The 26672-nt window shown below is 43.0% G+C and overlaps 2 protein-coding genes across 3 annotated transcripts in view; both read right to left on the bottom strand.

Moving 5' to 3' along the window:
- rcan3 (regulator of calcineurin 3) overlaps positions 1-17567 on the bottom strand; it is a gene marked incomplete at its 5' end in the record, with an annotated part of 31116 nt that extends 13549 nt beyond the window's left edge. Inside the window, one exon of one of the 2 annotated variants that reach the window (XM_079286297.1) lies at positions 17349-17567. In XM_079286297.1, coding sequence (XP_079142423.1) covers positions 17349-17567 — 219 coding nt within the window. Of the gene's footprint in view, positions 1-4545; positions 4704-17348 lie in introns of those variants that run through there. The other variant, XM_079286298.1, reaches the window with a different exon arrangement.
- A 2540-nt stretch (positions 17568-20107) lies between these two features.
- nipal3 (NIPA like domain containing 3) lies at positions 20108-25881 on the bottom strand. Its single transcript, XM_079286028.1, has 11 exons — positions 25717-25881; positions 25347-25415; positions 24783-24954; positions 24574-24633; positions 24083-24228; positions 23319-23415; positions 23009-23144; positions 22390-22478; positions 22222-22285; positions 21780-21874; positions 20108-21475 (listed from the first exon to the last, which is right to left on the bottom strand). The coding sequence occupies exons 1-11, from the start codon at positions 25750-25752 to the stop codon at positions 21321-21323; spliced, it is 1119 nt and encodes a 372-aa protein (XP_079142154.1). The 5' UTR covers positions 25753-25881; the 3' UTR covers positions 20108-21320.
- Positions 25882-26672: the final 791 nt, after the last annotated feature.

Raw genomic sequence — 26672 nt, 5'->3', positions numbered from 1 at the left:
TGTCGGCCTATACATTCCATCGAGAGTCCTTTTCCTTCTGTTCTAATCTTATCACTTCATAGTCGTGTCGTCTTGGACACATGGTAACTGGACCGAACCCCCCCCCACCCCCCCACCCAGGACATTGTCCTTTGTTCTACGTCACCCTAACAGACACAGCGCTAACCTTTAGCTGACACTTGAGCCCCGGCACTTCTCTAAGGTTTCAGGCCAATGTGAGCCGCCCATCTCCACCTGCCCAGTGCCCAGGCTGGGGGAGCAGGCACACCTGAGCCCACTGCTCTGGGCCCGGGATCGCTCAACCTTGCCAAGATGCTGATCTGGTTTCCTACCGGCACAGAACACGACACCGTCAGCGTCTACATCCATCCCGTCTGTCCTGCCTCTGCTCCTCTGCCTCTTGCCTTCACCTCTACAACTGGTCAGAGTGCATCACAACAAGTGTTTTGAAATGCTGGCCCTGGATCATATTAAAACTCAGGCCTGATTCATGTTTGATGAGCAGGGAGTGAGAGGTCTGTTGTTGTCCTTTCTCTAAATAATAAAACACTGCAGAGAGAATGGGTTACTAAATAAATGGCCACCAATAATAGCAGATCAAGTCAGTCCATTGAGGCAGGTAATACATATGTCAAGGACTTGCCAAGGATGACACTTCATTTAAATTGAATGTAGATATATTACAAACGTCTGCTCTCGAGATGAAACACTGTCATCAATCTGCAGCAAACAAACAAACAAATGTTTTGTTTCCAAATGAATCTTAAAAATTCTGCTTTTCTTTGTCTAGTTATTTTATAGTAAACTGAATATATTTTGAACGATAAATCGAGAAAGTAATCTGCAGATTAATAAATAATGATATACATTCAACAAACCTTTACCTTCTCCGGAGCCATGAATTCAGCCTGATCAGAAATGGTGTGAAATATTCCACATCTGATAAGATCACATCAAACGACACAATATTTTCTCCCTTCCTTAGATGCTCAAAATAACCGTCGCAAATTCAAAGGAGTGACAGCGCGTTATGTAAGGGTGCATATCGAAGAAGAAGACGGTGGGAAAGAATAAAAACATCACACGGACGTCAGCAAAATCTCTACAACTGCAAATAGCAGCGATTAGTCATCGAATCTCTCCTCCTTCGTCATTCCAATCATAACTTCTGAGACGGCAAAGACTGAGAACGGACATGTGACACAAGGGACAGACAGACAGAGAGAGACAGACAGAGAGACAGAGGACAGACAGAGGACAGACAGACAGACAGAGGACAAGAGGACAGCCAGAGGACAAGAGGACAAATGGAAAGTGACCCAGTGGATGGAAACTTCTCCTCAGCGACGAGATGTGTTTGTGTGTTTGCTGACAGAGGCGTTTGTCTGTAGGTCTGCGAGTCCGCTGACTCACTGTTGTGGTTGGAGTGTGCGACTGTTGAGTGTGTGACTGTGTCAGTGTTATACAGTCGTCTGTGTGTGGGAGAGCAGGCTTAAGTTGAAAACAGCTGTCCTGTGTGGCTCGCAAAGCAGCCAGTCTCTGTTACATTCTCTGTTATAACACGTCTCTCTACAATAGTGTGTGTAAACGGGCAACAATGTCTATACACCCAAATGCTTCCCAATTAAAACACATTTAATTCAGCGACAGACTGCAGCCAGAGAGGCACTTACCAAGAGAAAGAGCAGGTTGACAGGCTGATTCATTATTCATGCGTGTATATAAAAGAGCAAATAAATGGGCAACCATCACACCGACAAGCGGGTAAATAAATTAGAACGCCAGCGTCAAACTGAGCATACAAGGTAAGTGTAAAGGCTTGCGTCACACTCGGTGCTCTGTAATGCACTCACTGCCTGCCAACGTGCAATGACCTTCACCATGTGTCCTGTGCTATCGTCTGCTGATGCCGCTACATTTCCCAGGTAACAATAGCGCCGTGACGCAAACATGCACATACTACAGCGTCTGCCCACAGCTCCGGCCTCCTTGAACCTCGCGGCAGCAATGGTCCTTTTGTTTTTGCTCCAAAATAAACACAAAAGCACTTTGGTATGAAAGCTCACCGTACCACCGGCTCAGCCATCACTGCAACAACAACCTGCTCTGTCCACAGCCGCTGTCTTTGGCTCATCAATGATGTAACCAGCTGGGACGGAGCCAAGGCAAAGCCATTTCAACCGCGTCAAAACAATGGCTCCAAAACACCACAGCCAGTCGCACAGCATCTCCTCTGATTAAGAACCCATCATTCACTTATTGTCTTCATGTCGTCCGTTCAAGCACATCTGCCGTTGCCTAATCGTTCCGCGAAGGGTCTATATGTAGCAGCAATCTGCATATTATCATCTTAAGTGCTTTGCAACAAAAACAGGAGCCTTGAGATTACAGTTTTCCTCATTTTTTACATTTGGAGATATGAATAAAAACAACGGCCTCAGACTGGCTCAGATCTCATTGAATGATAATAAAAACAAGAGGAGGCTGACAGGGAGGTGAGCTCAATCAGAGGCCTCCCCCCCCACGTGTCCTGCTTTAATCTGCCCTCTCCCCCGGCGCTCTCCATCACTCCCTGTGTGCCAGAAACCAGGATTAGTAGTGTTCTTTGTGCCATTCGAACGTCTGCCCCCGGTCTGCTCTTTTAATTGTGCAAAGACCCTGTTTTCTTCGGGCCGATTCTGGGGGAGGTGGGCTGATAAGAGCTGCTGGACAGGAAGCTTTAGTGACGACTGCGCTGCGATCAGACCGTCCTGCCCGCCGCTGTGTCAAGCCTGTCTGGGGAGAATTGTCTGATGTCATAGCGCAAGACCAGGTTTCACCAACATCAGTAAATCACAGACAAGTAAATAGCATGCGTGATCAGAGTCTGCAACAAGTGTTGTAAACGAAGGGGCATTCGCTGTCATGATCAGGAGTATCATTGGTTGAATACAGAAGAAATCCCGCACAATCGACACCTCTGAGGGTTCACAGACAGCTATTTCAACCACAGTCCCTTGGAAATCTTAAAAGATTACCCGCTGTCCTATAATTACATGACAACTGCAGGGTGACACACTGGTGTCTGTCACCTTGACTGGTCTGCAGTGGTTAGGAAGTGTAATGAGATTTGGGAGCAGCAGCTGCCTGGCCTCGCTGGGGGAAGGCAGACCACAGAGGTGGATCAGAGGCCCCGTTTGTTATGCCCATATATGCAGGATATTTGTCAGTAACAACAAATCACAATCACATGCTGTTTTCACGTGCCATTCATGCCGTGGCAGACACAAAAAGTTGGACATTTCACATAACCACACAAATCCCTCTAGGCGGCTAGTGTGAGGGTAGTAAATCATGCACATGGAGCTGCAAAGAAAAGTGATGAAATATGGCTGAGAAAGGTGCTGTGGGGATGAGGGTGGGGTGACTGGGTGTTCAAAACCTGCAACTGCAGCTTTTGGATGCAGGAAAAAAAAAAGCCACAATCATAGTTGTTTGTGTCCCTGAGCTGCACTAGAGCGTGGTTTTATTCTTTCTCCCTTCCTTCTTTGGTGATGAGTCAAATCAGACAAGCGGCCAGCAGGTGAGGGAATATATTCTGACTTGGAATTTCCAAAGGGTTTCGTGGGTGAGCTGAGCTTTGGCACACCATGTGTGGACTTTTAAGACCCAAAACTGGCAGGTGTCAGTGCCAAAGGTGGGGTCCCCCAAGCTCACTTTGAACACGTTTAAAGTGCAACTTGCTTTCCTGCTCTGTGACTGACAGGCCGCGTATCGAATATACCTGTACCTGTCCTTCGGACAAGTCAATAACATACGAGTGTAGGGAGTGTTCAAGTCAGCACTGAGTTTATAGTGACCTTTAGTGTACTTCCAGTGAAGTCAATTTTTACTCAACACTACAGATGGAAAAACCTACATTGCATTTGTGTTCCTTATGGCACCAATCACAGCCATCGCATGGTTGGATTATTCATACTACATGATTACATACATGTGAGGATGGATGAGATGAGGTTTGTGTTTTTTTTTTATCCCATCTAGCCTTGTGCACCTGCAATGCTGCTGGGATAATGAGCGATAAAGAGGGGGAGAAGAGGATCTGTCCATCACTGCATCTATAAACTGCCTCGTTTCTTTCCTTGCATGTGCCTTGAATGGACAATTCACTCCATCACACCCTCCCATTCAACCTACCTCATGCTCCGAAACTTACACAACGATACAACAAATGGTGCATTAAGGACCTTCTTTTGTGTGTGTGTGTGGCATTCTTGCCATGTCTACCCATTTCTGCAATTCATCAAGCGTCAATCAACTGTGTCGCGCGCGCAACGCTAGACGCGAGTCTTGGCGAGCTGCGGCTCCCATTGATAAAAAAATGGGAGCCGGTCTCTCGCCTGAGAGACCGGGTCTGCATTCAACGTCACCAAGACATGCATGCGCTTATAAGAGGGCAGCATGCCATGCAGTCGGTCCTGAGCAAACTGCTACACAAGCACCGCACAGGGCTACAACCGGAATGATGAGCTGCAAACGTTCCTTTTGCTGTGGTGAAAACCGTACCTGCATTTTATCTGACGTAAACACCTCGATGTCTACTTCGCAGGCGATGATGGTCACCATCTCCAGTTTCATATTTATCGATGGCATTGCCTTTCGCGGTTCGTGGGGATCGAGGGGGTAAAAAAACCGGAACGGAGTAAAAGTATTTCCCCTCCTCCTCTTCCTCTCCAGCAGCAGGGCGAAATCAAAGAGTATTTCGGGTTCTTCCTCCAGAAACTTGAGGTTAAGTCCAGACTGTTCTGTTCGGGTTTTTTTAATCAGCTGAGCGAGTTGCTGCTGGACTCCTCACTGCACCGACGCGCTGCTGAGTGATGCTGCAGCAGCCGCACATACTCGCTCTCGCTCTCTCGCTCTCTCCCTCCCTCTCCTGCCCTCCCCCCTGGCTCCACATTGACGTCATTACCATCCTCACGTTCGTCGTGTTTTACGCCACGACGGCGCTCGACGATCCGTGCAGTGGGGACTGCAGAATTCACGGTCCGGTTTATTCCGCTTTTTCTTGTATTTTTTCGTGTGTCGTTAGGTTCACCGAGCTGCTGGAGAAAGAAATGTGTCACAACCGGTTTGAGAAATGAAACAGACAAACTGTACATCAAGTTATACCACCATCAGCCTGCCAGAGAGAGCCTGAGTTACCGTTCATGCCTTTGAATGATGCTCTGCATACAGTTCAATGAACATATCCCCACAGGGGGTGGACATAATGCCAAGAACATAGTTATATATATATATATATATATATATATATATATATAGTCATTCAAGTCTCATGTAAAAGCCCGACAATAACTGGTATTTTTAAGGCTCAGGCAGAGGCGTGTGGAGGCAATAGTTAGATATTAGAATAATGCAACCTTATACAACATGTAGTACAGTTAAAAAAAATCCCCATCACGTTAAATCCAACACACATCAAAAAGGTAGGAATGCAACAAAAAATGTAAGTTAATTATTTTTTCAATCATTTTTCAGACAATGAAATATCAGAAAACAGTGAAAAAACCCACATCACAAAGAGTCCACAGTGACATAAACACATTTATTGTCATACTAACAGTCCACAACAGAGAAGGAAGTTTGAGAAGCTGAAAATGTTAATAAACAGCTTCAGCGATTTATTGATGAACAAAATAGTTGGTGATTAATTCGATTGATGAATCAACTAATCTCATCAGTGGTGTTGTTTTTTTTCAATATTTTCTCCAATTTTCTTGTGAAACACTGAAAGAGACACTTTCAGTCTCAAAAAAAGCAGTCAAGTGAAACACTATTAGGGAAAGACTGTACAGGCGTTCCACATTGTTAAGATTATCAACATTACAAGCAGCATGCAAGATTCACAGCCATAGTTTACTGGTAATATCCTTATGATCAAAGTACAACCGTATCAGCGCTATATTTGAAAAGCTGTTTTACTACATATAATGTTAAAAAAAAATACTGTTGTATCACTTATTTTCCTTTCAAGGCACTATTACATAACCAAGCCTGTCAGCTGCATGGTCTGGAGTAAGTGCTGCATTCAGTGGACATGGTATGTGGCTTCATGGGCCTAAGAATAACAGACAAACAACATTGTTATGCGGCGGTCACGCTGATGAGTTCAGTGCCGAAGCTGTCGTCTCCCTACATGCTGTTAAAGGAACATTTACAGAGATCTATTTCGGACATCAGAGTCTTAAGGGCAAATGCCTTGTGGAGCCTGGAAAGACTCAAATATGAAAACTTGAAAATAACTTCTTAGTGAGCTGTGCTGTACTTTTAGTGCCGGCTAGTTGATTGGAGATGAACTGTACCATGGCTCTTTATCACTCGCAATAAAGCAGCTGATGAAGCCGACTGTACCGGCGCTGCCACGGCTCCTTTTTCTCTTAATTATGATGACACAGTGTGACTTTCCACTTCAGCTGAAGACCGATCATTTAAAACATTCCCACAGACGTTTTGCCATCGCATAATAAAACCATGTCTTTTTTTCCATCACTCAGACCATCTTCTCTCCGTCCCTTCGCTTCATAATAACAATTGCCCGGCCGGCCCGAGACAGCTAAGTCCCCTATAAGCCATTCATATTCAGGCTCTTGGCGGTGAGGGCTATTTACGTCTGTGTGTGTCAGGCATTGTCCACGCTGTGCATACGGAGAACATGAGTGAGATATGTGAGGATGACTGTGACATTCCTCCACCAGACACCCAGTCTGGAAAAATCTGACTGTTAACGCCACAAATGCCCAACATCAGACACCGTCACATGTAGGCCCGAGCCTGACCTGCATCGTCAGCTGCTATTCTTTCAAGTCACCATAGTAAGAGCAGGCGGTGGAGAAGACGTTACTTGGCAGGTTTGAATATTATTTAAAAAATCACCCCCACAGCTCATTAATCACAAGCTCAGAAGTGATAAAGCAGAGCGTCTGTGCCGCCTTTTCTTTTAAATACACTCTGTTTTCTGGACTCTGATGTAGCCTTAGCTCCAAAACGCTGTGATCATTTATTTAGAGCCTGTTGGAAAATTCTCTCTTCAGTTGCCTCTATTTACAAAGACTTGGGTCAACAGAAGGTGGCAGAGATTCACCGTCTTGAAAACGTCAGCCTATAGCAGGTGCTTCCCTCAAAGCCACCCTGCCTGCACTTCACCTCACATTTAGTCTGGACTAGTTTAATCAAGTCCAACCCGATGTACTTTAGCTTCTTCCACTCAAGTGCTACTGCGGCACTGTTTAGCAGTGAGTGCTTGTAACCAGGGGAACTGCGGTTGCCATGGGATATGTGGAAAAACTGCAGAGATGCTCAGCTAATTAAAAAGAACAAGAACAGGGTTCAATAAAAAGAGATGTCCATTTATGTTGTTTACAAACTAGTGTGATAGTGGTCTTTTAATAAATTAATTTTCACAATAACAAGATACCTACAAGTGGCTGCCTGCACAGTTCGCACCTCTGCCTGAGTCAGTTGTAACACCGCAACAGATTGAATGTGCATGAAGACTAGTTAACAAGCGAGCAGACACGTCCTAAGAGTCGGCCAAAAGTAATGGAGAAATGGATGCTCAATGTTGATAGATATGGATGACTATCAAAGCAGAAAACAATGGAGAAATGGTTGAAACAGTTGGGTAAATACAACAGATAAAAGCTTAAAATAGCTCAAACTTGAGAAAAACATGCTGAAGATTATGAAGAAATGGTTGCGATAGTCGCTAAAATTGTTGAGAGTTACAGTAGCTAAAACTAAAGAATAAATGATTAAAACATCCAGCCTCTGCCACTCCAAATGGAAACTTGAATAAGCCGACGTAAACATTGACAATTCAACAGTATGAAGAGAAATATTTTCACATAATCCACTGTTATATACGCTTTTAGTGCATGTTTGGGCATGTGAGCGGACCCCACCCGCTCTGCACTGCGCTCATATGGCGGTTACAGCTGATAACGCAGGAAGCTAGCACGCACCTCCAATCACCTTCAGCTATTTTTTAGGGGCGGCTGTGGCTCAGAGGTAGAGCAGGTCGTCCATTAATCTGAAGATCATGTCACATGTCGAAATGTCCTTGGTAAGATATGTAACTCTACACACTGTGTGTGTGTGTGTGTGTGTGTGTGTGTGTGTGTGTGTGTGTGTGTGTGTGTGTGTGTGTGTGTGTGTGTGAATGGGTGCATATTGACATGTAGTGTAAAGTGCTTTGAGTGGCCAGAAGAAATAAACGCAAGTCCTTTCATCATTTTGCCGTAGTTTGCACTGTTAGCGTTATTAGCACCGTTAGCTGCAAGCTCAGCCGTCGCCATTTTGAGAGCGGGTGAGAGGCAATAGAAATCGCATAAAACACCATTAAATTACATCCACAGTAAAACAAATTCATGAGCATGACGGTTGGGCTGACGTCTGAAAATAAAAAGGCTGGGAACCACTGCTTATAGAACATATAGAACAGTTTATTGGATGTATACTTCAATGTTTTTGATTATCAAAGCACTCCTCTGATCCCTTTTGTCACGACTGATATGTAGGATGGAGAACTTTTCTTCCTCTCTGGCCTCATTCTGCAGCTCTCCTACTCCTCCTCATTGTCAATTCTCTTCTCCTCATTCACAATTCCCTCCGTTAGATCTCACAGTCGGCCCCGAACAACACTCCATGTCGGAAAAGACAACAAATTCTTTATCCGTTTTAAATAAGGATGTAGAAGTGAAAAGAGCGACTGCTAAATTCTTACACAATGCGGATGATTTTAACCTTTTAAATGCAACCACCTCATAAGACGGGTTAATAACAGTATCAGGTGTTTTACTTTAACAGCAACAAGTATTTTAAGGATGTCACTGATATTTTTGTCTGGAATAAATTTACACACTAATAATAACTCTCGGCAAGAGGACGAATACGTGTTTTCCCCAAAATGTCAAACTATTCCTTTAAGGATAATCCAGATGTTTCAGCTAAAAACTGCAGCTAAATGTGCAGTGAAAGACACCACAAGGTTGCCGATACTCTTATGGCCTTAAAGTGTGTTGCATCATGCACATAAAAAACAAAGGCGATTGTTATATTAAGGAAATAGAAATCAGATTTCATTATTTAAAATAAAAAATAAAAAATGAATGAATGTACTGTATACATGCCTACATTTCACAGATAAGGCACACAGAAATCGAGATATTGCAGAGTCTGTAACTTGCATGATGCAATTTAATAGTAACGAGAAGAGGAGGCACAGAGGCAGCACACATGGTCGAAGGGTGAGCCGCTGTGTCTCAGACTCACTGACGAGCAGCATTTGTATTCTGAAGTAGAGTCTGCAGAGGAGCAGGAGGGAGAGAAGCAGGGCAGTGGATCATCACGGTGGACTGACACACGCATGTTAATGCACCAACCAGGCCATCCAACACATAAACACAAAGACACATTTAAAAAAATGCATTTAAATATGTTGGTGGATTTGTGCTCAACTGTAAATTCAAAACAAACACACACAAGTAAACATTTATTCACGACAAAAATTCACCCAAAATAGAAATGCATAAAAATATGACAACTGTTCCCACAGACAAACAAGCGATATCAGCTGTGTGCGTGTGATGTAACAGCAGAATAATGGAAGGAATGAAGACTGCAGGCATGCACATATGCTCTAAGTGCACTAATCAATATGAACTTCACACACACACACACACACACACACACACACACACACACACACACACACACACACACACACACACACACACACACACACACACACACACACACACACACACACACACACACACACACACACACACACACACACACACACACACACCCCTCTTGTTACACCAGGCTACCTCTCTTGGCCCAGCCAAACCAACCCCCGGTGCCAGCGCCAATGCAGCTGCCGTAATCTAGGCCAAGCTATTTATAAAGCAAGCAGCCAAGTACAGGCGCAGGGAGACAGGGGGAGACAGAGGGATGGGAGGATAAAAGAGTGTCTACAGGGCAGAGAGACAAGAGTGTAGGTGAGAAAGAGCGGGGGAGAACAGAGAAGCACAAGGAGCCAAGGTGGCACAGAGGGAATAAAAGTAGTGAGAGGGTGAGTGAAAATAGAAAGAGACAGAGAGAGGATCTGTCAGGTGCATGAATACCTGAGGAGCAGACAGCAGCCATCAAATGTAAATTTGCACAAATAGCCGCGATCCTTCAAAGCTGGAAATGTTTTTCATCCGGTGGTTTGGATTTTGCAGACGAGCTGACAGGCTGACACGTGAGGGAGAGAATGTGGCTGCTGCAGCGTTTAGTGATTTGGATGAAAAACAAAATGTTGACACGACTTCTGGCAATCAAGCCTCAGTCAACAGTGACAGACAACTCTGACTGTAACTTTTCGTCTCCTAATTCACAAAAGAATGAGCATGTTGTCAGGGGAGATGTGCACATGGAGCTGTACAGGAATGTTTTAGTTCTTTCAGTCGAGTCATTTCGTCCGTCCCTTGTGCCCTTTTCACTGGTTTAAAGTGGGCAGGGCTCAGGTGCAAAAAGGTGATGTCATGTACTTCTGAGCACCAATCAGGATTTAGCAACATTTTATTTCAAATCTGATGACTGTTTTTGGTTTGCTTATGTTGCCGCTCCAATGTCAGTCATTCTGATCAGACTACACCCTCAGAGTCCTTATAAAGAAGATACGCTGAGTATCTATCTCTTAATAAATAATATCTAACGTTCTCCTCCCGATCTTAAATGTGAATACATTTATATTTAGGATAACAGGGAAATACTAGTTGCCATGAGAATAAAAGCATGTTGAACTTTTGTACTTTTGATTTTTATGTGTTTCATTGAAATTCAGTTGTTTTATGAATGTTTATGACAATAATCTCATACAAATAGGAAGGTATTTGTTGTGGAATAGGGATGCACTGATCAATAAGAAATCGCAGGAGGATAATGCACAGGTGTATATGGGCAAAGCAGCAATTTAATAAAAACATTGGAAATATTTCTTGATTTTGAATTACTGGTATGTTTTAAGGTTCTAATGTTGCTCGAGTTGGAAAACTGGGTAAGATTTCAAACATGCCGTATTTTATTTTTTCTACATCCGCATTCAGCGAAGGAGAACGTCAGGGTCAGAGCCAATCAGAGGCAGAGTAGGGGGTGTCTGCAGAATGCAGTCAGGTCAAAAAAAAAAAAAAAAAAAAAAAAAACACAGAGAGAAAGAGATGCTGAATGTCAGGCACAGCTTTCTTTAGCAGACACGTTCAGTATCATTTTTCTCCTCCTCGATAGCGGACCTGACGATCGGCCGATACTAAGAACTGATCAGATATCAGTAAAAACAAAAAAAGTAAAACAAGTCATAATTCTCTCTCTCATATCTTTTTTATATTGCTGTGGAAACATGTCCTTCAAACAACTGTATTTATTCAGGTTTCTCTCCAAAACAATATTTCACAAGGTTACATTTGAAGACATGCTTTATGTACAGTGTGCTTTTACAAACAGCATCACAAACACTGTCCAAACATGGGAGATGACAGCATAGTATGTTTGTGGTTCACAGCCCACATCTGGTGGGACACCAGCAGCTGTTCAATGTTTGAACCCAGTCCAGCAGCTTAGGAGCTGGAGAGATGAGCTGCCATATAGCTGTGTGAGCGGGACAGGGACAGAGGAGGGGGATGAACGACGAAGCGCAGAGCGGCACGTGCCGATGGTGCCGCTGATTGCTTTGGATGATTCATAAGCAATCCATATCTTTTTCAAACAACACACCAGCCACCAGAGCAACAGATGTTCAAACTGTACAAATCACAGGGACAGGTCGCCACACAGGCCCCCAGACGCCAATAACTTCGGTACAGGTCATCTAATAGGCAACATGACAGAGACAGTGATAGGCATAGAAAGTGAGATGCACACAAAGGCGAACTTAAACGACAGGGAGAAAATACACTCGGGGGAGAAATGAACAAATGAAAGATCTAAAGAAAAACAGGAACAAACAAGAACCAAAGAAAACTAAATTGAATTGGGGTGAGTCACATACACGATTGTATTTCCTTTTTCCAGCAAAGTAACAACAGCGAAAGTCAAGTGCCGAGAAAAAAAAAAGAAAAATCAACAACAGGCTGTCAATCTTCCTTTTCTGTAAATGACAACCGGCAGAAATTGATTTGGAAAGCCGTCTCTCTCCTCATAAATAACTGCAAGAAGCAGCCTCACAGGGGAAGAGGCTCTACAGACTCAGCAGCCGCACAACACTGACACGTCAACAAAGCTCTGTAAGTAAACAGGAAGGTAAAAGAAAAGAGACAAAAGGAGGAAAGAAAACTTCCATTTTGTTTTAAAAACATATCGTTAAAGCACAGACAGACAGGCTGATCAAAAAAATGGACCGGTTCTCTTAAATCCTCACGATCAGATCAACACTTCCTGTTGCCCGTGGGTTTATTTCAGCTCCTCATTTTACACACTCGTACCGAAAAGCAATTATCTGCAGAACATTTTCTATTTCATGGACTGATTGCAGTTACGCTCCAATTCACGGGAGTCCATTTATACTTCAAATAAGAGATCATGCTCTGTTGTTGTATTGTGAACTGCTATTCTTGAAAACGCCCACAGAACATTTCTTTTTTTAGACTGATTGAACCACAAAATAATCTGGATTTAAATAGACTCCCAGGAGTACGACTAAGAACAAAAAACACAGCAGCTTACGGAGCATGCTAAATCTTATAGTCAGCCCCTGTGTAGTAGGAGAGGGCGGGGTAAGATGAGTCTTTCTATCAAAGCAACACAAAACCAATCGTAATCACACATCAAAGAGGAAAAATCTATTTCCCTGAAGCTCTAACTCTGAAGGTGTGGGAGTGGTACATGAGCATCATAGTATACAAGAAAAAACTATGAATTCAAACTATTTTATCATGATGCGGGTAGAAGGATCTTTAAATAGATGTGGATATGTTTGAGGTTCAGAAAGTACAATATGAGATACAATACAATGAGATATATTGTATGTCTCCCCAAGTACAAAAACACTACAACAAAAGGAACAGCCTCTTTGAAGAAAATGCGGGAAGAGCAACTAAGAAAGCTTAAAAATAAAAAGTAGGTTCTTGTGGGGAAGCTGAACAGCTATGAGAGAAAGAAGGGGGGAAAGTGACGGTCAACAACTGTTAGAAAAAAAGCTGAAAAATCACGATTCCGAGAGACTTCAAGGTACGTGTATGTGTTATTATCAGTTGGAAGCTGACGTGAAGTCTTTCCCACTCTGCTGATCCGACAGTATTTGCAGTTGAAACTATAGTACGTGCACCACTTTTAAAAACATAGGCACACAGGTGCTCTGGCTGATTAGACCTCTGCCCAGGTTGAAGGTGAATTATGAATTACCGTGAGGGAACCGGACTCCATGAAATTATGAAAATAGGCCCTTTTCCCAGCAGCCATTTTGTCCTGTCATAGCAGGGTAAACACAGATGCAACTGATCAATGTAATTACGGTCCTGTTCTATTGAGTGTGTCACAACCAGCGAGCCAGAATGCACAATAGCACAGCCCCAGCCCAGCTAAATGCAACAGGGCTGTAATTAATGTGATTCATAACACCTGCATTTACCAATGCAATCCAAACGGCGGCTCTGAAAAGGGCCTGTAGGCCTGAAATCACGACCTGCTGACTTTTAAAACATTACCCACTAAAATAAGTATGGTGTCCATGCAAACATTACCACAATGCAAAGCTCCACGTACTACAGATGCAGAAATTACCGTTGTGTGTCCAAAATCTCAATACGCAGCTCACCACAGAGTAAATAACTATGTGTGTGGGAATAATGAATGGGTGGACAAGGGAGTGGTTTCAGACACAGCCCTTTGACTCGTCACAGCATGGATAGCCGGGTGTTCCAACACTAATGACGGCTCTGTGATGTCAATGCAAGACCAGGCTGTTTTGCAAATGAAGTGGAAACCAGGTCTGACTCGCTCTAGCCGGCACTTGGCCGGTTGTGTCTCGAGCACGCCGGATTATTAAGGTGTAATTTGTTCCACCCGAACCGATAAAAACAGGAAAATGAGCAAGACGTCGATTAAGCACACTCTGTACAAGCCCCATACAGTCCTGAGAAGAGACCTCATCATCCAAAATCCCCTGTGTGGGTATCCAGGCCGCACTCACGCACTCACGTCTGACCTTCAGCCTGCCGAGCACCCGCTGCCTCAAGTTCACCCCCCCCCCCGGGCCGATACGCCCCAAAATAGGCCGTAGTCTGACACATGCAAACATTATCAGCAGCACGCGCACGCACGCACGCTGACTGTACAGTCCGTTGTGCGTGCACGTGACAACACACACGCTTTGCGCTCACTTTACATCTCGCTTTGCACATCCTCCATCACGCTATCTTCAGTCCCTGATGTGTTTCATGGCTCCACTTTGCTCTGGGGTCTTACGCTGTGGTCCGATATACATGAGTCACGCCGTCAAACATGTTGGACTGAAGTGTGCTTCGATATGATGTACGTCCATGAGTTTTCTACCTGCAGCCCAATACCATGGAAGTGAATGGAATTATATTTGTGGTGCTTTAAGCTTTGAAAAATGATGTTATGTTATATTTTTTCACTACTCTGGATAAACCGTAGAAAACTCCGTCAGTGTCAATGCTGTTAGTATGTCGACTTCATTTCATGTTATTAAGTAAGAAGTTAAATGTTGTAGACTTGACTTCCATAGGGTAAAACTCCGTTGGAGTCATGTTTCTGGACATACGTTTTTGCATATGCAAATCCAATATCCACGTTATTCATGTGCTAATTGCACTGTTGCAGATTGAGGAGAGCACAGTCTGACAGCAGCGGGAGCTTTGCTCCGTGCTGATTAGGCCCGGTGTACGCTGGGTGCTATGAGGGACGACCGATAATGGCTTCTCTGACCTTTCGCTCGACAAGCGCAGAAACCACTTTGCCTCGTTACTTTGCCACGTGCACACCTCCGACTCCAACGCCGTCATTCCTTCTACTACACACGTGTATACACTTCCATAGATTATGCATCTTGTCAGAATTAGAAGCCGCGCCGGCTGGTAGCTGTGCTCACTCGATGCAATGCTGTTAATTGTATTCACACATGGCTTAATGTAGTCCATCATCCCTCGGGCCACAACTGGAACCGAAGAAAGGGAAGCTAATGGAAGGGATAAGTGACTCGGCGTAATCCGAGTCAAATCTGGAATGACCCAGAACAGCTTTGACGCGATTTGATTTCGGTGAAGTTTTCCTTTTCAGTTGGTTTAGTTAATGCCGACTTTCTAGTAATGACTTAAATACAACACATGACGTCCTGGACTTCTTTCCATCTTTGTCTGAGGTGTTTTTAGCCAGTTAAGAGAGTTATAGCATACAATACAAAACGTGTGCCACCAGACTTAACTTACACGTTGCATTTCTCTGTAATAATGACACAAGGTCAATTAAAAATAATAGCTTTCCTGTTAGAGAGAGACCGATTAAAGCTCTGTGAGAGATCATTCAGATCATTAAATGTGGTTGCACAGCTCTCATTTAATCATAATAATTTGAATGAGTAAAAGAATAATAAACCCAATAATTTCAGTGGAGAGGTGGGCTGATTTGACCAGACCTGAGCCGAACTGCCTAAAAGAAACAGTAAAAACTTTGTAAGGCGTCTCTACATAAAAGCCGGTCAGGGGAACAAAATACTGCAGATAAAAGAGAAAGTGTGCCACTAGGTTTTACTGTCTTTTCACTAATGCAGAAGAAGGGAAAGGCTTTTACAGCCTGCTAAGAGCTTCTTATAAAATATGGGGGCACATCTCTCTCTCTCCCCCTCTCTCTCTCTCCCCCTCTCCCTCCCTCCCTCCATCCAACAGAAGGTAATGCCGTTGTTGGGAGGGAGACACAAATATGTAGGTTGCCATGTTCCTGTTCTATCCTGTTCTATGCAATTTTAGAATAAGTTGTGTGTATGTGTGTGTGTGTGTGTGTGTGTGTGTGCAGAAAGAAACAGCACTGCTACAAGCCAAAAACAACCTCATAAAGTAGCCGTTTGTGCTTTTAAAATATCACAAGCGGCCTGTTTTTTTCAGTTTCATACCTCATCCCTTCCCGTCCTCGTTTTGAAAGTTTAAATAAATGTCAAAAGTTCTATTTTTAAGTGTGGCTCATTTAATTGAACCATATGGAGAACAATCTATTGACATGCTCCGACTGACGGGTGCGTGGGTGGCATTTCCACTTAAAAGCGTGGAGTGTGAATCGTAATGAAGCGAGGAGGCAAAGCGGGGAGGGGAGGGGAGGCGTCAGACTCCATCGCTAGGAGCAGTGGGTGCACAAACACAGAACTCACAAAGCAAGGAGTGATTCATTTAAAGGGATTTTGCGTAAGCGCCAGATTTAGCCTCTCTCGCTTTGCATTTATATACATAGAGGGGATAAATAAAGAACGCTCAGGAGAGAGACAGGAGGGCGACATTAAAAGAAGAAAGGTAACAAGTGATCAGAAAGAGGAGAGAGAAATGTCGTGGAAAAGACAGCTTCTAGAGGTGAGATGGATGGATAGACTTGACAGAGAATGGAAGGCTGGGCGACTTAAAGAGAGGGAGGCATGCCAGCTGGATGGATGGAGGGATGCTAGGACAGCATAATTGGATTAAGAGGGGCAGAAAATTAAAAGTATTTGCTCTGTATCCTCCTCCAGAAAACTAGATCCAGTGATCCCAAGTGTTCCCGCTCCGAGGAGTCTGATAAAGCTGTGACGGCGGGACTCGACACATCCCAGAGAGGCCTGAACAGAATGTATACAGCAAGTGTGTGCATGAACGTAATATGTCTGTACTGTAGGTGGGCTTTCGTATGAGGCCTGTCGCCACGTCTACGAGTATGAGTGGGCGTGAATAACACGCTGCATGATCGAATGATATGCACAGGCAGATAGATTAAGGCCGAGTATGGCTCATGATTCATATTGTAATCCGCTGCCCTGCATTAATGTTTATTGGCAAAAAAATAACAGCATCCGGTGTGTATATCTGTGTGTGTGTGTGTGTGTGTGTGTGTGTGTGTGTGTGTGTGCCATTGCGGTTGAGCAATCAGTAGCGCAGCTTGAGATTGTGACAGGAGCGAAAGCTGTTGATGACATCACGCTTGTGTTGCTGGTCTTTGAATCTCGAACGCGCCGACACATTCAGCATGATGACTCAAACATGCACAGACTGACGCACCAACCCGCACACACACACACACACACACACACGCCACCAACTTTTGACCCAGAAAGTGAGTTTGCTCCATTTCACCCTGTGTGCGTCCTCTTCGAACACCGCTTCGTGGACGCTGCATGCAAAGAGCGCCGTGGGGAGGTCGCTGAGATCCATCATCTCCTCCACCACGCCGTCGTGATCAGTCTCCCCGAACACCATGTCCTCTTCCTCCTCCTCCTCCTCCTCCTCCTCCTCAGGATCGCTGCTGTAGGCCTCTGAGCCGTTGCTCCACGCCTTGGAGCTCTCTCGCAGCATGTTGGAGGCTTTCGGGAAGTCAGCTGACAGGCAGGTGGGGATCACAGAGGCTGGGAACTAAGGAGAAAGGAAGGTTAAGAGATTGGAAGTTGGGTAGGTAATTGGTGAATCCACTGGCTGGATGTTGAGCACAGAGAATGAGGTAGTGAGACACTGGTGAGGGAAGATTACAGGGTTGCACTTAAGTGTCAGTGATGATACCACACTGTGGTTGTGGGATAGATAAAAGAGGGAAAAGAAGGAAGATGAAGGATGGAGTGACATTTGAAAATGGAGAGAAGAGAGAAAGATGGACAGCACAAAACATGAGGCAAACACAAAATGAATTCATAGAACACAGAGGAAATTGGGTAAAGTTTCATGTTGACATTTACTTGTAGGTCAGTATTCCTGATTCAAATAATTCTGTCAGGTTATGGTTCGATTGCAGTATATTTGGGCAATCACTGGTGACTGTGAGAAAATCTACCACTTTCTACTAATCCAAATGGTTTAGAGAACCATCAATGATGCCTTGAGGTACTGTATTCATATTAGGGCTGCAAGAAATGATTATAAAATATAGTGAAACATGTCCATCTCACTGTGCCGAAACCCAAGGTGGTGAATTGTAATTGCTTGTTTTGTCGAACCAACAGCCACAAATTCAAAGAGAATCCGTTCACTATCATAGAAGGCTAAGAAAAGCCGTTCATATTCACATTTAAAAGGCCGGTTGATTTCTGTCAACTAATTGATTATTAGCACCACGTGGAACAACAATGATTGTAAAAAGAAAAGAAAAGGGTTGTGGTGAAGAAAATGTCTGACCCTAGTGTGAAACTTCAAACATTGCACTGTCGATAGAGTGCCATCTAGTGGGACATGTAACATGAATGAAGGTTTCTTTAATAGTTTAATCACAAACCTGACTATTTCAAATAAATTAGGGGAAATACGACACGCATGTCGATTATAAACCAAAACTGTATCCAGTGTCATTCAATCTCTGTAGAGTGACGTGCAAGAAGCGCACGCGAAGGTAATGACATCAGCAGCATCACGTCCACATTAAAGGGCCATACAGGGTCGTGGCATTAACATTTGCATCGCGTGCGCTCCCTTTAAGATCACGGAAACGGCTCGTGCAAAATTGCGGCACGCGTTCCCCTCGTGAAAACACGGTGTTTCCGATGCCAAATGCTGTTTTAAACTCAAATAAAGAGGGGAAGTTAGCACAGAGTCGTAGTTGCACGCTAACGGATGGATTTACCGTTTAATTTTCCTTTCTAACTAACGCGAGCATTCGTGTCTGTATTACTCACCCCACTAGTGTCAGTGAAAGCGGCCGAAACGACCCATTGCAAGTGGACCAAACACAGGGTCTACAGGTGACTTTGTCAAACAGATAGAAGCTACACTGGTGTTTGCTTGAGACTGATGTCAAACGCGTCGCTGTTTGTTATTACTGGATTATTGGACACTATCTGACGCAGCCTTCTCCAGCGTCAGCACTCGCAGGTGCGACCAATGACATGCCGGTGGAGGCTCGCGGCGACCAATGAGGCTGCAGGAAGTGGAGGATGCTCCCGAGCAGGAAGTACGTCAGAGAGCTTTGCTGTGACATTACGGCCCAATCCCAATGGGGATATTTGACTTCCACTGTCAAATAGTCGAGTGTTTGAAGACTCTCTGGCCCTTTATGAACCCTTTCCGTAAATCAGCATTAGATGCAGACCTAGTTTAAGGGAATTACCCACAAATCATTGCAATGTGACGTTAAACGCGCGGGTAACCAGTGGACGCATGGAGACGTAAACAAAGAGGACGGCAGCCTGTCATAATAAATTGACTCAAACATTAAGGGTTAAAGATGGAACAAAAGAACACAACAAATCAGAGGATATCTATATATTTATTCATCGAATATTAGATTTTTTCATTGAAGCTGTTTTGACAAAAACAAGTAAATAGATTATTTTAAATACCTCTGATTTTGTGAAGAAAGAGCCAGGAAGACTTTCAAATCAGGGAGTAAAAAATATAAAATAAAATAACCCACAATTATACATCGTATTTTTTGTCATTTTTATGGTAACGTGCTATGGTGCAACAAAGTGCTGTCCCATTCCTTTTTACACCATTTGAAGCCCTCAGTCTCTCGCACTCAACCGTTTACCAGGTGACGTCAGTAAATCCTTGAGGGTTAAGGGTTTAAGGCCTTAAGGGGGACGTTGGGATTAGGCCTCAGAGCACTTTGTAAAGTCATTTATTGTTTTCTCTTTTAAACCAAAGCAGTTAGGATAGAAAAGCCAGGCCCTTACTCTGGTGAGTGACATCAGTCTAATTTAAATTTGACCACCAAATCTCAACGCCAAATGTACGTGTTGCGAACCCTGTGCACCTTTCTGCAAATTTTGACCAAACAAATACACCAGGTGACATTAAGTGTAGATGACACAGGATTGCATATCATTAAAAATGGAAGAAGTTTGACTCTTACAGCATCAGTTCAGGTTTCATTAGTTGGCAGTTTTAATAACAAGATAGGCTGCAGTTGGTTTACACAGTAACATAATGATGATATACACACACAACAAACCACAGGTGATACAACATAACTGTACTGAATACTGAGGAAAGGCTCTCTGCTTTATTAACACTGTAGAAATTAACTACCACATATGACCACTGTGAAGTGAATCCGATGTATGCATCCACCCATTCATTATGGAGTATTTTATTAAATTGTATCATAAAACACATACCTAAAACATTGTACCATGGCTGCATTTCATCAGAAACGTCCAAGGCATCAGGTTAAAAAGGGACGAACTAATTATTTTCGCCAAAAAATAAATTTAGTAATGTTTTTTTGCAGTAGATTCACCATTTTATACTCAATCGTGCACATTTCAAGTTTATCAGTTATTTCAAGATGTGCACGTGATTCACTTCCCTCTATTTGAGTCAAAGTGTTATTAACACCTTTCCTTTCAAAGGGTTTTATTCCAATATGTACTGACATATTACAGTTTTTATAACTGCTACAGTGATGCTTCACTCACCAACCTGGATTATGTACAACCGTACAGTAATTCATCCAGTGTAAAGCTACTTTTTTAAAGGCACGCTAAAAGCTAACTTGAAAATGAATAAATACATCACAATAAATTAGAAGATTTGCATCCCCTTTTGGTCACATCAGGAAAAGTAGTAAGACAAAGTAATTCCAAGTACAAGAGGCAACATTGTGGAGTGAAAACCACTCGTATAAGAGAGTTGGAGGCAGATATTTGAAGTCACAATGTTCATTGGCAAGTCTGGAGCGACATTATAGATCTTTGAGGAGAATCTTCACAATGCTCAATGGAAGAACAGATTCCTTAATGCAAATATTAAATGAGCATTAAATTGCTTAACAGTCATGGAAGCGAGAAGTAGTGGGACCTCCAAGGCACAACACAGTCTCTGCTGTCCTATCATTGTGAATCCACGACAACATCCAGCAGCTTCAGGTTTCTTCCGTTCATTTTTGGAATGAATACAGCTTCTCAAATAATAAAAACGCTTCTCAAGGTCACATTTTGGTTTAAAGATTTCAGAAAGGAAAGCAGGTGGAGAGGAGTGTACGGAAAGTAAAACACCCAGTGGACCCCTTTTGAGCCGGAAGGTTGTGTAATTGTGAAAGGTACAGAACCCATCTTGGTCTTTCAAGGTCCTTGAATATTGTTTATAGTTAAAAAGAGGGAAAAAACCCCCACTAAAAATACTTTAATCTTCTTTTAGGTTGGGGACTGGTGGTTGTTCCAGCTTGACTGGTAGAATCGCAGGAGCCGCTCCATCGTTGTTGACCAGAGCCCCATAGGAGAACGCACCGTTGGTGTCTGGCTGAACAAAGAAGCCCTTGTCATGAATAGTCGGGATACCTGATGATGGAAAGAACGGTAAGGAAAGAAAGAAGAAAGATACGGTTCAAGTAAGGAACTGCATGTTAAAAAGACGATGCAAAAGGGTGTAGTTGAAATGGACCTCATGTTTAGATTTTAAAAGTAGAAGCGAAAAAAAATCGAATTATAACAAAAGCTAACTGTTGCCAAAAACTGAAAAGATGAATTTGTTACAGAGATACTGAGTCTTGTCTGCTGCAGCCACACTTTTTTGTTTCACATAAGATGTGTAAAAAAACATTTAATCTCAAACTTTCAGTATTCATGTAACGTTTATACAAACCATGAACCATATCCACAGTGACATAGGGCTCAAAGGTCCTGGTCCTTTTCCTGTTTTTGGTGATGAGAAAGACCCCAAGGAAACAGAATGCAGATCTGTACAAAGCACAACGCATGTGTCAATATTTCAATACACAGTAAGTTCACACATAGGATATTGCCATCAAATCCCTGTCTTCTACGTGTATTATTGTTCGTCTATGGCATTTACAAATAAAGTCACAGGCCTTCCTCGCAGCACAGGTGTTACTAATAACAATTACGATGGCTCCGTTCTATTCACGTGTCCCATTAAGCAAAGCCTGCGTGATAGTGAGTCATGCACGACATCAGGACCCTGAAACAGGAGTAGCTGAGTACAATTGAAAACTGATTTTATTATTTACACACGCGCTTCTCCTAAATGTCTTTGTCAGAAAGGCCTATAGTGGACAGTCACTCACCCCAACAAAAACATGCAGATGTGAAGAACCTCTTCGTTCTTAAACTCGACGTAAAACACAGCGCCTGAAAACCAGAACGGGAGAAACCTTTAATGACTCAGCAGGAGCGTAGCAGAGGTCCGAACAGGCCCGATTTGAAAACCAGCAGCTAAGAATCGCATAACTCACCGGCAATCACGGCAAAGACGGTGGAGAGGATGTAGTTGAAACCGGCAATCATAGAGGAGTCATACAGCTTACAAGCTTGGGAGAGAAATCTAAAAAAAGGACATCACGCACAAAAAATGGCAAACAGCAAGAGTTTAACATCAAATTTAAATAAAAAACTTGAATACCAAACCAAGAGAAAAGTCTTACACCCTCGCAGTCTCATTTATCCAGTTTCTGTACTCAGTGATATTTGATTTAATTGTTTTAAACTATTTAAAACCGTAGCGTGCACTGTGCAAGCGCGAGACCGTTCAGGCAGAAGTGTTTTAAATAGTACGGTTTTAGCAAAGAAGCATGTTCTTGGGAGGTGCAGAGAATATGAGCCTTGGATTATACTGCACAAGTTGTGGAAGTTTGTAAACAGATGTTTTGCTGTTGTTAAATTCAGACCTCGTATACTTCAATTGACTTTTCTCCATTTTGTGATTCTCCGTTCAACGTGGAGGCTTGTGAGGAAACAAAGTTTCCTTCAAGAATTCAAGGTAACACAGGGCGAGTAATTGATATACAAATGGTCATTTTGTGGGTGAAGTATTTCTTTAACGTCACAACCTATTGACCACTACAGCGCACGTACCCGGCCTGGAAGACCACTGCAGCCACCATGCACACAAACATGACACTGAAGATCGGGTAGTCCAGCTGCATGGTGCCCTCGATGGTGAGAACCAACATGCCCGACACCGCCTTCACTGTGATGACTGTGACCGAGCCTGTACACCAAAGAACAAAAAAACAAACAAAACCCAGTTCAATACACAACAAACGAGAGGAGCTTAGGTGCGTATTGAAGATTAACAATCCGTGGTGATGTATAATAAAGTATGGTAATAGCGCGTACTATGTAGATTGAGTGAAATTGACGGCCTTTAATGCCGGACACTCACCCAGTAGCGCGACCAGCAACAGAATAATAACGAGGTAGTTAGCATTGCGCCGTTTATAGAAGTATAAAAGCAGGCAGAACGTGATGATCTCCAGGACCTGTCAATAAGGATGACAGCAACAATAAACACCAAATTAATATCACAGAAACAAAGGCTGAGAAATTGGGCTGTGGGCAAAAGAAGTTTGTAGAAAACCATTTGTACCTAAAAGAGGAAGACCAACGCTCAGCTAAGGTTGAGGTAGATTCTCAGTTAATTCCTACTGCTGCAGCTTGTGGTGTTGTAAAAAGGAAATATCCCACCAAGTGTCTCTCAGTCAGTGTTGCCGTTGGTCTATTTGTAACCACTGTTCCTCTTTGCTCAAGTGTTTGGCCAACTGTGTTTATTACTCTTTTTTTATAGAGACCTCTGAAAAGTAAATAATGATGCAATTATTTTGGACATGCAGGATCATCCCATGCCTACTTGTGCAAGTGCCTTTGTTCATTGACAGAATCGCTGGTGTGTCAATTCAAAGCTGCAATTATGCAAAGTGAAGAAACACAAACGGCCAAACGCAGGAGAGATTAACTTGATAGGAGAAACAGCGTTTTCCAGGATATACAATTTGACGTTATTCAATGTCTAAACATTCACATCTGGGTGCTACACCTGAATCACCTGTTTTTATTTGTCAATTTAAAAAGGCAGAGGCTAATTGAGCCAACTGTGTATTTATTGAGCTTTGTGCTTGTGAACTTTGTCAGTAAAAGAAAATATCTTACCAGATACAAGAGAACAGGCCACCCTACCAGGTGAGACACAATGTTCTCTGCTTGGAGTTTTTCATGCGAGTTTGGCCCAAATACGACAAAGAGGAATGTTCCACCGATGGTTAGAATAGAGCCCAGGAAGGACAGCCCGTAGCGCTCTGAAATAACATATCGTATACAAATGACATGCTGCCAGTTCCAGTGAATTAGGAATTGTGTTCGGACTTTTGACATAACGTGATATAGTAGAAAGACTATCACAGTGGAATCACCAAAGAGTACTTTTTTTTTACTATTTTAATGGTGTTACAAATTAGCATTTTCAACAAAATATGGCCTGTAAATGAACACACTTGTGTTATTTCAGACGCTGTGCTGTGAGCAGCTGAGCAGGCAGTATGATGTTTGACAGGTTTGGCAGGAGTATGGTTAAAATGTACATACATAAATTCCATGATCATGCCATGGGAGTGTCTCCGGTTCCACACGTACGCTCAACTTACTTGCAAAGTCCTTTGGCTTCAATTTGTCGCGCAGAAAAATAAAACCCAAAATTGAGCTTGCTGTAAACAGAAAGTAAAGCGAGACGTTGATGCAAAATGACTTGTATGTATACATTGTAGACTCCATTTCTCTGGCTATTTACAGGGAGATTGTTTTCATAATCACCTTCCAACATCTCCTTCCAAAATATTAGGGAACAAATACTCACTCAGGACAGACACGGCGTTTAGAGTCGAGACGAGAGCGAGGGGGGCGAAGGCATAGGAAACAAAGTTGGCTCCCTCCCCAAGACATATCAGTACAAAACCACCCCACCAGGTTTTGGTGTGGTAGAAGGCACGCAGGTCCTTGGTTCCCGCTATCTTCACATGGCTGTATTTCTGCATGTGAGAGGCATGCAGGTAACACACAGAGTACAAACATGTAAAGTATGCCGACACCAAACAAAGGAGAAAAAACACTTTTGCATAAGAGATATTGTACATTATATGTAAAGACAGGATGGGCAATAGGGACAAAATCAATGACAGGGATAACTGTATGTTATTTTAGCCATATAAGCTCCTTTAATACTGTAGAACAGCCTCGCTCTAAAGGGTTATGTTTACAAGGTGACTCTGACGTTGACACAGAGCACTTGCATAAAAGGACATACATTAGACACTATCCTATAATAACTTGCCATTGTTGATATCAGGGTGCATGGATGGCATAGAAGCCACGAAAATAAGCACATTTTAAGGAAGTTCTTGAGGAGGTCAGAGGTCAGTACCTGAATACATAAGGAGATGCTGACAAGCACATTTCCAAAAATTGCAAGCAACGTCCCAATGAGATTATCCTGAAGAAGAAAGACAGATATAATGATAGAAGTATACGTTACATCTTTTATTTGTACCTTTTATACACTGAAAACATTATTTGTATTATGTATTTCCGTTCCATCGGCACCTATAAGTACGAGCGTTACATGGTATTTTCAAAGTTTTGCGACATTATGGAAGTTTTATACGTGAAAAGACACATAATGCAGATACATAATACATCAAGTGTTTCAACACCAGTTGCGGTAAATAAAACAGTTCAACTGCAGCATTACCAGACGCTTAGACAGTAAAGTACCGTGTGTTGTTGTGTCTTACCGTGTAGGAGCCCCCGTCGGCTCTGCTGATATGCATCCTCTGTTCCTTCAGTCACTAATCATCAGCAGCAGCCACCAATTCAATTACCAGACATGTCATCTGGTCGCTGGGACGGTATGTTTTTATCACTCATATTTTACTGTTTATCTGGCGTTACGATGAGGAAGACACCATCTTTGAGGACGAGGAGCATCTCACTTCCGGATTTTAATTCCACCTGTCTCCGGCTGCGCTTTGACGCACGACAGTTACGCACGAATCACGTGCCGGTGGAGGATGCCGCGTTTTTATTTACAAAATGTGATCGTATATAGTTATAAACATAGGATATAGCTTCTACGGATATACAATTACTAAAATGACGAATTGAAATTCCTCAGTGTTGAATGCGTTTCCTGTTGTTTGCTGTGGTCGAGCAGGCAGTCTGCGGTACCACTTGAGGACAGTAGGGTTGACATTGCGCTGGTGTTGACCCAAGAGCATTTACTGCAGAGGAGGAACATAGCGATCAATTGAATTAGTACTAAAATGACAATGATAATGTAAATGATTGGGTCTCATCTAAAATACTGCCACGGTGTCATTAGCTGGAAACCTAGGACATATCCAAACTTCACTTAATAATAATGACTCATGACTTAATGACTCTCAGCATACGTCACATCATAAGTCTCTTCTCTTTGTGTTATTGCAGCCTGAAGGGACACAGTAGCCTACAGTAACAATACAGTACGTCAGCAACAGGGTTTCTACAACAGGAGCTGTGGAAGAACATAGGTAGGGCAATGACGGGTGTTAGCTAATACGGGCACATTTTTTGTTCATATTCATATTGTTAAAGAATATATCATCAATCATGTGGATGACTGATGAGTCATTAATTCCACATGCAATATTGGCAAGACATGACAAAGTGCAGTGGCTGAGAGCAAGTTTTTCATGTGTCACTGCTCTTT

The sequence above is a fragment of the Melanostigma gelatinosum genome (assembly GCF_949748355.1).
Source record: "Melanostigma gelatinosum genome assembly, chromosome: 16".
Lineage (NCBI taxonomy): Eukaryota > Metazoa > Chordata > Actinopteri > Perciformes > Zoarcidae > Melanostigma > Melanostigma gelatinosum.
This window is presented reverse-complemented; position numbering and strand designations above follow the sequence as displayed.

What these genes read in the sequence shown, in the direction of transcription:
- nipal3 (XM_079286028.1), bottom strand. Translation starts at nt 25,752, where the DNA reads ATGCATATCAGCAGAGCCGACGGGGGCTCCTACACG. An exon ending in GCATCTCCTTATGTATTCAG is followed by an intron (nt 24,955 to 25,346) that starts GTACTGACCTCT and finishes TCTCACATGCAG; the next exon opens with AAATACAGCCATGTGAAGAT. An exon ending in GTTGCTGGTCGCGCTACTGG is followed by an intron (nt 23,145 to 23,318) that starts GTGAGTGTCCGG and finishes TTTGGTGTACAG; the next exon opens with GCTCGGTCACAGTCATCACA.